At 47.8% G+C, this 15,761-nt stretch overlaps 1 protein-coding gene and 1 long non-coding RNA gene across 4 annotated transcripts in view; one reads left to right on the top strand and one right to left on the bottom strand.

The window, feature by feature from the left end:
* The window catches only part of CCDC3 (coiled-coil domain containing 3), a 136,424-nt gene that overhangs the window by 81,351 nt on the left and 39,312 nt on the right, over positions 1-15,761 (top strand). Inside the window, exon 3 of one of the 2 annotated variants that reach the window (XM_086334949.1) lies at positions 9,853-11,681. The exons of the other annotated variant lie outside the window; for it this stretch is intronic. Coding sequence (XP_086191075.1) covers positions 9,853-10,128 — 276 coding nt within the window. The 3' untranslated portion in view covers positions 10,129-11,681. Of the gene's footprint in view, positions 1-9,852; positions 11,682-15,761 lie in introns of those variants that run through there. 2 annotated transcript variants of the gene reach the window in all.
* LOC147361213 (uncharacterized) overlaps positions 12,782-15,761 on the bottom strand; it is a 93,421-nt gene continuing 90,441 nt past the window's right edge. For both annotated transcript variants that reach the window (XR_015139925.1, XR_015139921.1), the window contains one exon: positions 12,782-12,937. This is a non-coding gene — a long non-coding RNA (uncharacterized LOC147361213). The remainder of the gene's footprint in view (positions 12,938-15,761) is intronic.

Here is a 15,761-nt window from a genome sequence, read left to right as displayed (position 1 = left end):
AACCTTAAATCAGTATAATACTTTTGGAAAACAACTTAGCAACACAGAGAAAAATTCTTAGAAATGTGCTTTGCTTCCAGTCTAATTACCTAATTAGGTAATTACCTAATTACCCTTTCAAGTGTCAACCCTAAAGAAATAATCCCAATGAAGAAAAATGTGGCGTTTTATTTTCTTGAACATTATTTACAGTAGCACAATGTATAAAAACAGCCTGTATGCCCAACCAAAGGAATGTGTCTAAATAAATTAAAGAGTAATCTTATAGTGAAATAGGTTCAGCCATCAGAATAATGGAACTCTCAGACTGTAAGGCTTTTATGAAATGAAAGCTTGAGAAAGCCAAATTCAAAATTGAAAATACAGGGTAATTTATAACTGGGTTAAAAAAAAATCACACCAGTAAAAGAAGTCACTTTTAGTGGTGACTTTTTTTTTCTTTCTGTTTTTCAATAGTTTCCAATTTTTAAAATACTTAGCATGTAATAGTTTTGTAATTCATTATTTCAGGCAACACTCTTCTGTGCACTTACTGTATGCCAGGCACTGTATTAGTCCCTAGGGGGTAATAGCAGTTAAAAGTGAGAGACAGAGCCCCTGTTTCATAGTTGGTGGAAGAAAGAGATTAACCATTATTTAGCCAACTGATCGTGCTACTAGGGATACGAGCAGGGTGCCAATAGTCATTAGGAGAGGTTACTTAGAGGGTGGCAAGCAAAGACATCTGAGGATGTGCCACAGGAACCAGGAGGAGGAGAAGTAACCTGCTATCCAGTCATGGAACAGCATTTCAGAAAGATGGAACAGCAAATTGTTAAAGAGGTGGCTAAGAGTAACTTTGGTTGTTTGTATAATGGGACAATAATTAAGGCATATTTAAAATTTTCTCCTCACAGCTAATATTTCTTTTTCATTTGTCATAGAGTCTGGCCATAACCATGCAGAGTGGGTAGGATTCTATAATGTCTCTCACATGTAAAATGTGCCCTGGCCATGTTATTGAAAACTTTCAAGTTTGCAAGGACTTATGCCACATATCAGGCTAGAAGGATGGCCCTTGAAAGTTGGCAGAGACACATCACTGTGCTTGAGTATCTGTTTGTCATCTGTGGTTTAAGGATTTTCCAGTAATATTTTTACCTATTAAAATACTGATGCTGGGACATGAGGTTAGGGACTGAGCCTGTATGTAATTATAATGGTCAGCATCTAGTGGATGAACTGCTTCCCACATGCCTCCATGCAGTCTCACCATTATCCGAATCTCCACTTTGTGAAAGGAGAAACACCCATGCAGCCTGAGCCAGATTTGAAGCTAACTCTCACTGAATCCCATCCCCAGCTCTGCCCCTTTAAGGACAGGCGGCTCCCAGGCTATCTGTCTTGATTCAGTAGCAGAAAAGCCTGTATCTGGGTTTGATAAATTCTCCAGAGCAAACAGACCCTGGGCTGACTCAGGCCCTGGATGTGGCATGTGGACAAGTCATCAGTCTCTGGGAAGTAAACAGGAGTGCGCTCACAACTTATAAATCTCTGTCACATTCCCCAGTTGGGCAGGGCGGGTGGCGGGAACCCTTTGGGTTTTTTAGCCAGTACTGATGATGCCAGGAAAACACACCAGGCATCAGGAGGAAAAGTAGAGCCTGGTCCTTAACTGCCCTTTCCTTCTAGGAGAAGGGCTGGACACTGAATGCTCAAAACCTGTGGGTGTGAAAGGCCCCAGGGAGATGAGCCTCGATTCAAGATGGGTCAGGATGATAGTGCCTTTGGAGGGAGAGCAGGACAGAGCAGGCGGCTTGCTGGGCCTAGTTTCTGCTCTCAGCTTTCCCCTCCCTGGTGGACCCTGGTGGTCCATGGTCCAGCCTTCCCGCTCTCAGCAGCCTCACCCAGATGTCCTGAGATCAGAGGGGCTGCCTTTAGGTCATCTTGGACCGAGTTCAGAGGACCACAGGGCAAGGTGGAAGCTTCAACTTGGCGTGCTGTCTCCTTGGGCAACAGCAGTGACCCAAGGCCTGGAGCTTAAGGAGCTAATCAGCGGCTGTGGCAGGAATGAACTTGGCCCCCATCCCCAGTAGCAGCACGTCTGTCAACTGCTGGGTTCTAGGGGAGGCGCCTACACCAGCAGGCCCTGTCCTTCCTCTCCCACAGCCTGAGATGCCATGGAGGCGGAGCACGTACATCAGAAGGCCAGCGGCCAGATCTTTAAATAAACCCTGAGATCCCAGTGACCAGGAATGGCACCCATGCCCCCGAAGAGAATCCCTGCATTGGCAAGTCAACCGTGGGTCTGTTTCCTCCCACTGTTTTCATGGGAGAGAACCCCAGCCCTGGCCAATGAGAGCCTGAAATGCCCAAGGAGGCTTTGACCAAACATTCAGAGGCACAGGACCTGGGAAGATGTCTCTGAGGCTATGACCGAGGTTGAGGGAGGACCATGACTCACCACAGTCACTGACTCATTGCTGGCAGAACTGGGACTAGATGGAGGTGCCCCTGTTTCTACTGTGATGCCAACTGTCTGGAGTGAGTTTCTGGAACCTAAACGATCGTACTCTTCTTCCTGCTTTCCCTGGATCTTTTCTTCCTTGCACCATGGAAGGTGCTCGGAACTGAAGGAGAGCTGCTCGCTGCCTTCTCATCCTAGGATCTGTGATTTCAGCTTTACCTCCCTTGGTAGGTCCAGAAAAGCCTCAGGGGTTGGAATCAGTGTTCCGTGACCTCGTGCTTCCCAATCATCCCTCCATCACAGTGGAAAATGATGTTTGCAGGACTCCGTGGAGAGATGCAGATTCCCCCACAAGAAGCTGAGAACCGAGACTGGAATGCCACAGAACGAGACAAGTTCAGTTCCCATCATTGAGGTCCACATGCATGTAATTGAGTGGGTAGTATTTCCTGGCTCACAGCTGAGTGGACTAGCTAGGGGGTCTGGCCTCCTCCAGGCCTAGAGATGGGAAACCCTCACCCTTGAAATCAGTTGTTGTTGCCTGTGGGAGGGTTCTGCCACAGCCAAGAGAGACTGGGTGTAGTTATAGAGGTTGAGTTAATACAGGACCAGTGAGTATGGTTAATAGGTTAATGTGTATCACATCAAAGAGGAATACACAATATGCAGAATTTCTGAAATTTATGTGACAAAGAAAAACTCCATTTGTCCCCATGTGAGCATCTCATGAGATGAGCATTATGTGGACTTCACTTTGGCAGTGCTTTCTAAGTGCATTTATTGGGAGATCTGACTTTATTTCTCTGTAACTGAACTGGCAAACTTCCCTCTCTGTGGTGGCAGGGAATGGACCCGAAGCAGTACCATCTTTCCTAGTTTTAACTGTGGTCTATTCAGGAGTTGAGCACTGGCCTTTTAAGACTCTGTCTGCTTCTTCCACCATTTCTGGGGTCTTTATGAAATGTGTGCCATCTCCCAAATTTACCTGGGTTCCTATAACCTAGCATCTCCCCTTGGAAATTCAGTCTTTTCTCATCTCCATCATGTCCTACAACTCTTGTGGGTTTGGTATGGGATGTCCAAGACAACCTGGTCAGCCGGGCCTGGGAGGGAATCAGAAAAAAAAATGCATGAACTTCAGGGATCCTTAAAGCCAGTTCCTGCTCTTACTGCAACAGGGAGTCGGACGGACTTGGGACAGGACTTCACAAGGGCCATGTGGAACCCAGTACCCACTTTGCAAAGGTCGTTCCTGCTGCTCTGTTCGTTGCCCACTTTTAAATCACTGAACTTGATTCTGTTTCAACCTGCATCCCTTCATTCATTAAGGGCTTTACTCCATGACAGGTGTAGATACAAAGATGAAAAGATGGAGCCCTCCACTTGAGTGGCTTTGACTGTCCAGGAGAGAGTTAGACTCACAGTGTGATAAACTCGACAATGGACTTGGGGAAAGATGACATGGCTCTTTCTGGAGAAATCAGGGAAGGCTTCACAGAGGAGGTGACCTGGACCCTTGCAGAATAAGAATTGTCTCAGGGTTTGTGGGGTAGTTAGTGCAGGTTTCCTAAGCAGGAGTGCAGAGGCATCGGTAACTTGAGGGATAACTGAGGGAGCCGGGTGTGGAGGAGTAGATCAATCAGGAAAGTTCAGGATGCGTAACAGTCATAAAGATTCATAAGCTTGTGGTCACTGTATGTCAGGTGCTATGTCAAATGCTTTACATCTATTATCTGATTTTACTTTTAAAATATTTGGCTTTGCCAGGTCTTGGTTGTGGATGTGGGATCTAGTTCCCTGACCAGGAATCAAACCGGGCCCCTCCTGCACTGGAAGCAGAGAGTCTTAGCCACTGGACCACCAGGGAAGGTCCTATTAGCCTTTCATCTTCAGAGTCTGTCTGTAGTGGAGACGTCACTGTTCCTGTTGTATGAATGAGGAGTGGGCGGTGCTGAGGCAGCTGCATTGACGCCCCGCAGTCAGATGGGGCAGCCAGGATGCTGTCCCAGTGGCGCTTGGTTCTGAAGCTCGGGATGCCGGATCCTGCGGCGTGTCTGGTGGGGCGGGGAGCCGCGGAGCCAGTGCCGCTCGTCCGTGGGAAGAGCACCCTGCTCCAGCTCCGCCCCCACCTCTGCTGCCCGTCCTCCACGAAGCCTGTCTGGGCGTGAGCTCTGCCTTCTCCTGGGCTCCTGGCACAGGGGGACAACGGCATTTGACTTGGGGTGGAGCAGAGGACCGGGCGCCAAGTCAGAGTCATGGGAACCTCAGGTTGCTTCTCCAGAGAGTCCACGGTAGAACTGCCCTGTTGTCACTCCTGCGGCTTGGGAGTTTTCTCGGTAGCGCTGGGTATCATCCAAATTACTACTGTCCAGTCCTTTAGGAAGCCGCTCTGCTTTGCCTGGGCTCTGCTACTCGCCTCCTTGCCCCACTCTACGATGTTTAAAAACAATGATAGAATGGATAGACAGGGCCCGAGCGAACTGGAGAGAACTCGGGTTGAAGCCTGGTGGGCTCGCCATCAACGCCCCCAGGAGTTTCCTGCTTCACACAGAAAAAGGAAGCGTCTTGGCCTCTGGCCTTGACTGGGTCAGAAGACACAAGGCAGTGTAAGCTTTGCGGAACTGACGAATCGTGTGACCAGTGACCCACTTCAGAGCACCTCTCACCGAGAGTGGATGCTCCTGGGCAGTGCGTGGTAGGTTCCAGAAAGCTTATCTTTCCAGTGTCCATGGGGCATCACTTTAGAAACAGTGTGTTAACCATTTTGGAAAGAGCTGTTTTGCGAACGTCCATCCAGAGGTGTGAAACTGGCAGCAGTCTGTTGAGAGAATCCCTGAGAACTTGAGCTGGCTGCCCAAAGTAGTGCTCGCACTTTGGTGTTTGAAAGTGGTGTGAAAAGAATGTGGGGTGGGCATTGAGGGTCATGGCAGACTGTGGGACCCGATGCTATTTTCATCCTTTGCACTCATCCACACTCCTTGTCTGTTTTCCCTCTAAATTCATCCAGTTGTCAACTGTTACCTTTGCATCTCGATTTGCCTTGAGCGCCTCTCAAGACGAGGGTTCCAGAATTTTCTCCTATAAAGGGCCAGGTACAATTTTAGGCTTTTTGGATCACACAGTCTGTGTTGAGGCTCCGCATCTCTGCCACTGTAGAGGAAAGGAACCACAGACTGTGTGTAAACAAAAGACTGTGGCAGTGTGTTCCAATAAAACTTTATTCACAAAAATGGGTGGTGGGCCACATCGGGTCCATGAGCCATAGTCTGTTGACCTCTGTTCTTGGTTTTAATTTCCTCCTTTTTTCCCTGTTTTGAATCTCAAGAACGGAAGGGAAATATTAAAAAGGCAAGTTGTTGATCAGTGTTGCCACTTTGGGACTTGCCTCATTTTTAACATTTCAGAAAGTACACTTTGTCTTTATAGGTTAGGTTATTTAAATTGAAAACAGCTGCGAAGGCAAGGCTCCTCTCAGTGAGCCTGTGTGTCTGCTGCCCTGAAACAGTAATTTTTAATGTACTGTCTTTTTGTTTATTAGATACAGAGCTTAGTGGCAGAATAATTCAGGAAGAACTTTGTGACATGCAGTGCCAGGCATGGTGTAATAAATGCTTCTTGCTGGAATGAACAGACATGTATCATCTAGAGGCGATTCTCTGTTGCATATGGATTCTATACATATGCATGGAGGCAGTAACATGGATACAGTTCCTCAATAGGAAGGTCCCAGAGTCCTACATCTTTCTGCTCCAACTCGGACCCTACCCATGTCAAAGGGAGGCCGTGGGATCAAGAGCGACACCCTGACCAAGGAGCTGTAGTCATTCTATTCATCCTGTCTTAATAACGACTCCCCGACCCCACACACACTTCTAGCTGTTTCTGTGCTACATCTTAGTTTCTCCAGGCCATTGTCAGGGTGGTCTTTAGACTAGGGAATGACCAGGAAGCCTGGTGTGCTCCTGTCCTTGGGGGTCGCAGAGTTGGACACGACTGAATGCCTAAAACAACAAGAGTGGGGAACAGCTGGGCCCTGGCTCTGAGGGATGCCTGTGAAGGGTGTTGATGTCTCAGGGGTACACTAACGTTCTGCCAGGAGCCTGTGTTTTTAATTAATTTATATTGGAGTAGAGTCACTTTACAATGTTGTATTAGTTCCTAATGTACAGCAAAGTGGATCAGGTATATGTATATATATACCCACTCTCTTTTGGAGTTCCTTCCACATACAGTTGGTGCTCATTAGTTATCTAGTTTATATACAGTATTAATAGTGTACATATGTTGATCCCAGTCTCCCAAAGCACCTCTTCTTTTCCTGCTCGGTGTGTATAGATTGGTTCCCTATTTGTTTTGCAAAGAAGAGAATCTATACCATCTTTCTAGATGTTACATACATGTGTTAATATGACATTTCTCATGTGTGTGAAGGAAAGAGAGGAGGGAGACAAGGAAGTCACAGTGAGACCTGAGTGTAACTTGGGAACTTTGTGCACCATTCTTTACATTTATTTTTTTTATTGGAGGGATAACTTCTTTACAAATGTGGATCACCATAGTTATACAATGTTTCCCCGCCTGTCTAGGTCATCACAGGTCACCAGGCACTTATAATGTGTCCACAAGTCAGTTTGTCTGTTCTGTTTGTATTCCTGCCCTACAAATAGATTCATCTGTACCTTTTTCTAAATCCCACATATATGCATTAATATGATTTTTTACGGCTGAATAATATTCCATTATATATATTTGTAACACATCTTTATCCATTAAAAAATGGCCCTTTTCCCCCCTTACTCTGGGGGATCACAGATGAATCAGGTAATTCCTGAGAGCCCAGGCAGAATAGTGACATAGGAGAGAGAGATGCAAGTGTCTCTCTTTTCTTTTTGTTCTTTAAAATCCCACTAAATAACCCAAGTTGGAGTCTCAGGCAGTGTGGGTTGTGTTTCAAGGCTGAAGAGCTCCACTGTGCTCACAAGGCTGGCAGGAATAGATGGACAGACAACTCTACATCACAAAGATACCAATCACAAAACAGACATAAGGAAGAAGTCTTCAGGGTAAAGGGGATGGGCGTGCAGGGGTGAGGACCAAGGGAGGAGAGGTAAAGACAGGAGGGACAGAAAAGACTGAAATGAAGGACATTGCTGCTTCAGCCAACCTGCCTGCTTCCAGAAAGGGCCAGTGAAGGAGGAAGCAAGCACCCTGTCCACTGCCCACCGAGGTGATCAAGCCCTGGAACCAGCCACTTGTATGTTGTCTGTGGGTCCCCAGCCTGCAGGTGGGAGTCTTACCCATGCATACACCCATGTATAGAGATCTGCCACTCCAGCCTGTTCCCAGCGGGATTTTTCTTGGTAAGAATGTTGGAAGGACTGAATTTCCCTCTACTACACAAGATGAGGTCTGAACGTCTGTCATAAATCTCTGGTCAGGGAGAGCCCACTGGACAGGGTCTGCATGGCGTGAGGAGAGCCTCTCCTGCCACTGCTGGCCAGAGTGGGCCGGTCTCACAGACTGAGAGGGGCGATGCTGGACCTGCTCTCTCAGGAGGAGAGGACAGAGAGAGAAGTAGAGAGAGTTTGGGGGTGGGAAGCATTGCCTGAATAAGGGTCCTGAGGCCCCAGGAAGGCAGATTTACCAAACGCGGTGACGCTAAAATGAGAGGTTCAGGTGGCCTCTTTGCTTCCTGTGGGTGACGTGTTCAGTGGTCCCAGGGGTGCCCAGAAACTCTCCCCAGAAGGGGACACACTGAGCGCCACAATGTGTACCAACCAGGGCTCTTGGCCTCCTTAATCAATAGAAACTGATCAGAGGCATGGCGAGAAGTTGGGAGGGAGGACAGACAGGTTCCCTTGCTTGCCTGCTCCTCATGGTGGTTGTGATTTGTGTTTTCCTGACGATTAGTGGTGTCCAGCACCTTCCACATACCAGTTGGCCACCTGTATGTCTCCTTTGGAGAAACCCCTGTTGAGGTCCTTTGCCCGAGAGGGTCTGGTGAAACTCGGGGACCATTGCAGTGTCCATAGCCAGGACTGGTGTCTTTTTTAATGCTTCAAGATTAACAATAATGTATTAACATTTTCACTTATAAACATACAAATTGCATATGCAGGGAAATATTGGTTCTGTGGACACAACAGAATACTAGACAGAGACGAGCAAGCAATCAGAAGGAGGTGTGCAGAGATGCATGGGTGGGCAAGACTCCTCCTGGGTCCCCTGGTGGATCATAGTTCTAAAGTCACTTTTGTTCACAGATAGATGCCAATTTTTTTTGTTGGGGCAGGGGAGAGGGATGTCTTATGCGGTCACGATGCTAATATCATTCTTCAGCCTTCTTATAACAGTGTTTGTTGGTTTCTGTGTGTGTTTAATACAATTACTATAAGATATTTATCAGAATAATTATAATTATTCTAGATGATATATAATATGTATTTTTGCACATGTGGGAGTGTTTCTATCAGATGAAGCCTCAGAATGACTACATCAAGGCTACATGCAGTCTTCATTTTGATACAGCCAGGTTGTCCTTTATAGGAGTTTACTCTCCACCTGCAGTATATGAGAATGCCTATTTCCCCAAATACGGACTCTGATTTTACCAAAGGATAAAATTGAAATTTCATTTTGTTGAAAGAAATCAATCCATTGTGGATCTACTTTGCATTTACCTTCTTAAGAGTAGGGTTAAGCTTTTCCTGTATACTACCTTTCCTGTAGACCATCCATATTCTCTGTGCATTTTTCTGTTTTAGGTTTTGTTCTTTTGGGTCACTAGAGCTGTCCTTTTTGCTAGAGTGACAAATATTTAGAATTTTTTTTTTTTTCCTGTAAGAAACCAAAGGGTCTTAGGTAAGAAACAAACTCTCTTTTTCAAAAGAGGCGCTCACTTGCAGTCCATTCCACAGCGACTAGAAAGATCTCCAGAATGAGGGTATTTGCACCTTGGTGCCAGCAAAGCTCTGTGGTGGAAATATGCTGAAGGCCCACCAAGTTTCCCTAGGTGATCCTCAAGCTTTGGCTTTCCTGAAAAATGTTCTAGACAGATTGGAACTGCACAGGTAAAAGCGCTGACCGAGGAGAGCACAAGGTGAAGACTGACTGCTCCAACAGGGGAGAGACAGGATGCAAATGGATAAGCACATAAGACAATCCATGGAGCATCTTTTTACAGCAAAAGCATCTAGGTACCCAACACAGAAAGCAAGAGCCGGGCTCTGCAGTGCGGTCCACAGCGGGGAAGCCAAAAGGGGTATAAGGGCTGGCCTTATTCCGGGGTCAGGCCATTAGTGACAGGAGGCCTGTGCCTTGGGGCTGGCAACCCCAGGAAGCTTACCTGGGGAGGTTTCTGAAACTTACCTGCCTCTCTCTCCCCCAACCTCGCGTTTCCTCCCCAGCTCATGTGTTCCTCGGTGCAGAAGGCCCTGTTTGAGGAGGAGGACCACGTCAAGAAGCTGCAGCAGAAGGTCGCTACCCTGGAGAAGCGGAACAAGCAGCTGCGGGAGCGGGTGAAGAAGGTCAAGCGATCCCTGCGGCAGGCGCGGAAGAACGGCCGCCACCTGGAGCTGCTGAACCGCAAGCTGAGCGAGAAGCTGGCGGCAGCGGCGGGCGCGCTCCCACACATCAACGCGCTGGGCCGCGAGCCCGCGGGTGCCCCCTACCTGCGGGGTTAGCGGGCATGGAGCGCAGGCCTCCCCTGGTCCCAGGCGGGGCCCTTCCCAGGGTGTGGAAAGGGAGGCAGGACTTGTACGCGCACATAGCTCAAGAACCCTCGTAGATGACGTTTTTACTCTGCATTTGGTAGCGGCTACTGGGTTTACAGGGCAAGTCTCCTGTCTCCTTGGCTGCCCAATTCCTGCCCTCCCGTGTGCCTGGGGCCTGACCCTGGCATCGAGGAGCAGCTGGGAAAGTGCACTTATTAGGGAAAGAACATTTCAGAATCTCTCTAGGGGCACAAGGACTCAAGGGGTTCGGCCTCCATTTTCAAGGAAAGGCAGTATGGTCTCAGTTCTGAGTGGCAGGACCACCCTGAGCTTGGAGCGTTGAGAAGCAAGTGGTGGCACCTTCTGGTGTCATTAAGACTTAATGAGCCCATCACAGGTCAGGGAATGGAACTAGGAGTCGGGTGGAGGTAATTGAGTGGGGTGAATAATGCCTGCTGTTCAACAGCAGCTGCCCAGCGTCCCAGGGGACTCCCATGGGCCACTTTAACCTAAAGGGGAACTGCCTTTATGGGCCTGTCGTGTCTCATCACAGCACATTTCTAAGTTGGAAGAGCCTCAACTTCCACGGCTAAATCTGAACTTACTGTTTGCTCAGTGCTTGGTTCCAACTTCTCCGAATTCGAGGTGAGCTGACCCAACATGCTGTGAACTTCTGTTGTGCAAAGACATTTCTTTACCTACCGGGGCCTGAGGACCTTGCCTCCTTACCGTCTGCGCTCTGCTCATGAAAGGGCTTGTGGCAGGCCTCCCGATCCTGCCTTCTTTACACAAATGCTTTCCCCCGACCTGGACTGTCCAGACAGACCCCAGCAGTAGTGCTTGAGTGTTGGCCCACTTCTCACCGCGGTAGATTTTGTGTATGGTCACTTCACCTTCTTTGGGAAGAAACCTTTAGAGAGAGAGGTATTGCGAATATCTTTTACTTACAATTTGCCGTGCTAACACTTGAGCCCTTGACTTACCCACATGTGATCAGATCCCAGGTGTGTGTTTAAGTAGTCACCCACCCCTTGGTTATCCTCTGCTAATGATCCTGTAGACCAACCACTTTCCCTTCCCTGCCCCGTAACCACCCCAGATACAGGAGGGCCTGATAGTGCCATCCTCTCCACTGGAAATGCTCAGATTTCCATCCACTGCCTTTAGAAACATCATGTCTTCCTTGCTCTCGGAGACTGTCTGGGGTATGAGCCTTGTGTCCCTTGGTGGCAGGTGATGGCCTTGGGGGAGAAGTTGGTGCCCTGGTCTGCACAGCAGGGGGACCTCTCAAAGGCTCTTCACTGCCACGCTTCTGCCAGCACTTTATTAGTCATAGTCTTCACAGTCTGGTACAACAGGAGATGTGTCTTCTGGTTTCTTCTTCCCAGGGACGTTCCATTCTGTAGTTTCACTGCCACCCACGGGTGATTTACAGCCAGCGTCTGGAGCACTGTGGAAGCTGGGTCTCTTCAGATGTGTTATGTTCTGCCTTTTCAATAAAGATGAGCAGTAGTTCAGCCACAGCAGCAAAGTGATGTGTGTTTCTTTTGGAGCAGGGAGACTGCAGGATTTCCAGCCTGAGCCTGGAAAGGCTATTTCTATCCTCTGGGGGTCATACCTGGGATAAAGGGGAGACTGAGCCCAGTCCACCTTCGCTGTCTCCTGGGTTCCCATCTTCCCGTACACCTGCAGACAAGCCGTGTGATCCTGGCCTCACGTCATGAGGGACACGCATCTTCATTAATCAATGCCTTCAAAAGTGCACTCTGATCTATGCCAATGGGAATGCCCCAAGTCCTCATTATCTGCCATACTGTCATCTTACAGCTCCCCTCGCCACTGGCTCGTTGCATGAGTAGGAATTGTTCATGCAGGAAAAACCCAAGAACTGCTCAGAACTTCACACACTTTAGCCAGCCTATCACAGCACGGCCTCTGAGCCCCGGGGTTTGGTTCCACTTGGTGTGATTTTGCCAAAGTCATATAATAAGCAGGAGGCCAACAGATTGTAGCATCTTTTAAACCTGTGTCCCCAGGAGTCACAGACTCATGGCATATGGCCCACACCTCATGTTAGGGTGAGGCTGCGTCTGAAGGTAACCCTTACTGGAATACGGGTCTGGGCTACTGTCGCACACCACCCCCACACCCCTCCCCGTCCTCATTTATTTAAACACACACCACACATTTGTGCTACCTGCCTAGCAGCAGAAGTTAACAGGGATTCCTGCTTCTGTGGCGCAAGTCTCCATCTTCCTTGGGGGAAGAGAGAAGGTGAACTCCTATCACACGACTACAGATCAGTTGTTAGCTCAGCAGTGTCCATATTCTATGACGGTTTAGGCTCTTGCACACACATCTCATTTAATACTAATTTCATCAACAGTGATTCTGATCATCATTGCCCAGGGTGCACACTAGGACAGGTGGCCTGTCAAGCCTCCAAGTCCATCTTTCTTTCTTTGCATGTGCTCACCTGCAGGACGGGGATGGCTTCACTCCTGCCATAAAGGCTGTCAAGAGGGTTGAAATTACTCCTAAAGATGCTCAGCATGATGCCTGAGAGCCCATACACATGCAATAGGTATAATACAAATCTTAACTGTGAGTGTTAAGTACTCACCAGAAGGGCCCAATGCATGTCATAAGGAAGAGGATTGGTGGGATGCCACGTGATCTTCTCATCACCTTTCTAATCACTGTAAAATATTCCAGCTCTTTTCCATGCTCGTTTCTGAACCAGCCACTTTTCTTTCACAGTCAGTACTTGGTTGTTCCTCTAAATTTACCATGAAAATATAGTCCATCAGAAGTGTGTTTCCTCCCCTTCCTAGGGTCGCACAACCTGAACTCGAGACTTCAAGTTTTATTCAGTGGATAGGCTGAGGACCTAAGCCTGGGAAGTGCGTCTCAGCTAGCTCTGAAGGACTGTTCCAAAGAGGTAAGGGAGGAGCCAGAATACATGAGTCATTGCAAAAACAAAACATGACTGCCCTGGTGGCTCAGACGGTAAAGCGTCTGTCTACAATGCGGGAGACCCAGGTTCAATCCCTGGGTTGGGAAGATCCCCTGGAGAAGGAAATGGCAATCCACTCCAGTACTATTGCCTGGAAAATCCCATGGACAGAGGAGCCTGGTAGGCTACAGTCCATGGGGTCACAAAGAGTCAGACACGACTGAGCAACTTCACTTTATACTTTCACTTTTCAGGAAAAACCAGACATCTCAAGTTAATGAACTGAGCATATCTATAAACTGAGCATATCTTCCCATATCTGTGTATGGGAAGATAGAAGAATCTGGGCTTACTGGAATCAGTCCTTTGGTAAGCATCTTACCTGTCTGGGGCCAGCATCCTATTTCCCTCTATCCTGAATCCCCTCGGCGCACAGTCGGCTGCTGCGGTGGCTGCTGGCCCGTTGGCCACACCATCCTTTGTTTACTGATATGGCAGGGGACATTCTTCATCCACACTAGTGCGTCACTATCTGGTCTGCCCCTCTTCTCTCCTCCCTCCCAACTCAAAGGAAGAAACAACACATCCCTCTGGCCCACATCCAGGGTCAAACCCTTTCTCCTGAGTCCATATTGCTCCTCTCAAAACCTGGCTCCACCAGTGTTCCCTCATCGTGTGTGTGTGGCCTTTTTTATTAAGTAATTTTATACAACAAATTGAAAGTCATGTCAAACATAAATGCAGTGCAAATAAGCTGTTCATGTGAAAACAGAATAAATGCATACAAAATATGTACAATATCATGAGCCTTAGTGAAGGCTCAGAAGCTAGAAGACTTGAGGCCAAGTAATGCCTTTGCACTAGGTTTTCAGGTAAAATATAGGATTCCGTATTTTATAAGTGAACAAAAAGTATTTTTAGAACCAGTATGACCCAAATATTGCACAGGACCTACCTTACAACATTCATTCATTGTTCATTCGTTATTGAAGTTTAACTGGGCATCCTGTATTTTTCTTTGCTAAACTTGGCAACTCTACTCTGAGCTTTAGTGGATTTTCACTGATAAGATAATAATACCTAGATAGCTAATCTGGCTGTTGAGATACTCAAAAGGGGTACAATGATAGCATGTCATGAATCTTCTTTGACTTAAATATATTCAGCTCTATGCCTATCTGCTGATGTCTCCAAAAAAGAGACAATCAGAGAGTGAGAAAGAAACAGACTAAGACATGGAGAGGGAGACGCGAAATAGCAGGGACCACCCACCCAGCCCTCCACTGCCAGAGCACATGCCCGGGGTGAGAGCGAGACGGGAGGCTGCTTTTGCTGTCCTCGGTCTCCCTGACGCTGCTTCTCATAATGTGAACACCTGGTGGTTCCAGAGTGTGATTCCAGTGTTGAAAGATACTGACTTTTAAAGTGTATTTCCTAATTGGAGTGTACTTGCTTTACGATGCTCTACTGTACAACTACGTGAATCAGCTGTAGGTATACATATATCCCCTCCCTCCTGGACCTCCCTCCCACCCCTCTAGGTCATCACAGAGCACCAAGCTGAGCTCCCTGTGCTATGCAGGAGCTTCCCACTAGCTTCTATTTTACACATGGCAGCGTGTATATGTCAATCCCAATCTCCCACTTCATCCCACCCTCTCCTTTCCCTCCATGTCCAAAAGTCCATTCTCTACATCTGTGTCTCTATTCTTACCCTGCAAATAGGTTCATCAGTACTATTCTCTTGATTCTATATACATGTGTTAATATACAATGTTTTTCTCTTCTGACTTACTTCACTCTGTATGACAGACTCTAGCTTCATCCACATCACTGAAAATGACCCAATTTCATTCCTTTTAATGGCTATTCAGAAACAGTTTAGAAAGGATTGAGGCTGTCTTTAAAGATGGTGACACTGAAGGATCCTGGACTCCCTGCCTCCAGTGGACACCAAATGGACAGCTACACAGAGCAACTCTCTCTGAAGAAACTAACTGGTTAAGCACCTCTTACAAAATGAGGGACCAAGATAATGCCTATGTCGAAATGAGTAGGAAAGGCTAAGACACACTCTTGCTAAAACCCCAGTGGTGTCACAGAGCCCTACAACTGAAAGGGAATAGCCAAATGCCAGTTTCTCCTTGAGGGATGAAGGGTCTAGACCCCATATCTACAACTCCAGGTTTTAAGATTCCCACCCAAAGGCCTTCAGACAAGTTCCTAGCTCTAAAAGTCAATGGGGTTTGAATCCACCAGTTAGTTCCACAGACAACGGAAGCAAAGCAGCAGTTGTTAAAGGCACAAACACTCACCTCAGCAATCCCCTCGAGGGCAGCGCAGATCAAGCCCACCTCCCAGTCTGTCTCTGGATGGGATACTTTAAACGCTGCTGCCTGAGGGTCAGGCCTCTAATTGAGCACCTATCTAGGGGCTGACTGCAATCCTCCCCAAAGGTACCACCCCTGCCCGCTCTCTCTGACCTGCTCCAAGTTGCCAGGCCCTCCCTGAAAGAAACCTGTACACACATCTGTACCTCAGCTTTTGTGGCTACTGGTAGAGGATGGGTCCCCAGATCAGCCATCTCTGACAGCCACCAGGGTGTGCCTTCATAAGCTGGAGAGGACAACAGAGGGGATTTAAACTG

Source organism: Bos grunniens, chromosome 13 (assembly GCF_055505025.1).
Source record: "Bos grunniens cultivar Pamir isolate PY7600 chromosome 13, Bosgru_T2T1.0, whole genome shotgun sequence".
NCBI lineage: Eukaryota > Metazoa > Chordata > Mammalia > Artiodactyla > Bovidae > Bos > Bos grunniens.
Note: the sequence above shows the minus strand (reverse complement) of the source record. Positions and strands in the feature narration are given on the sequence as shown.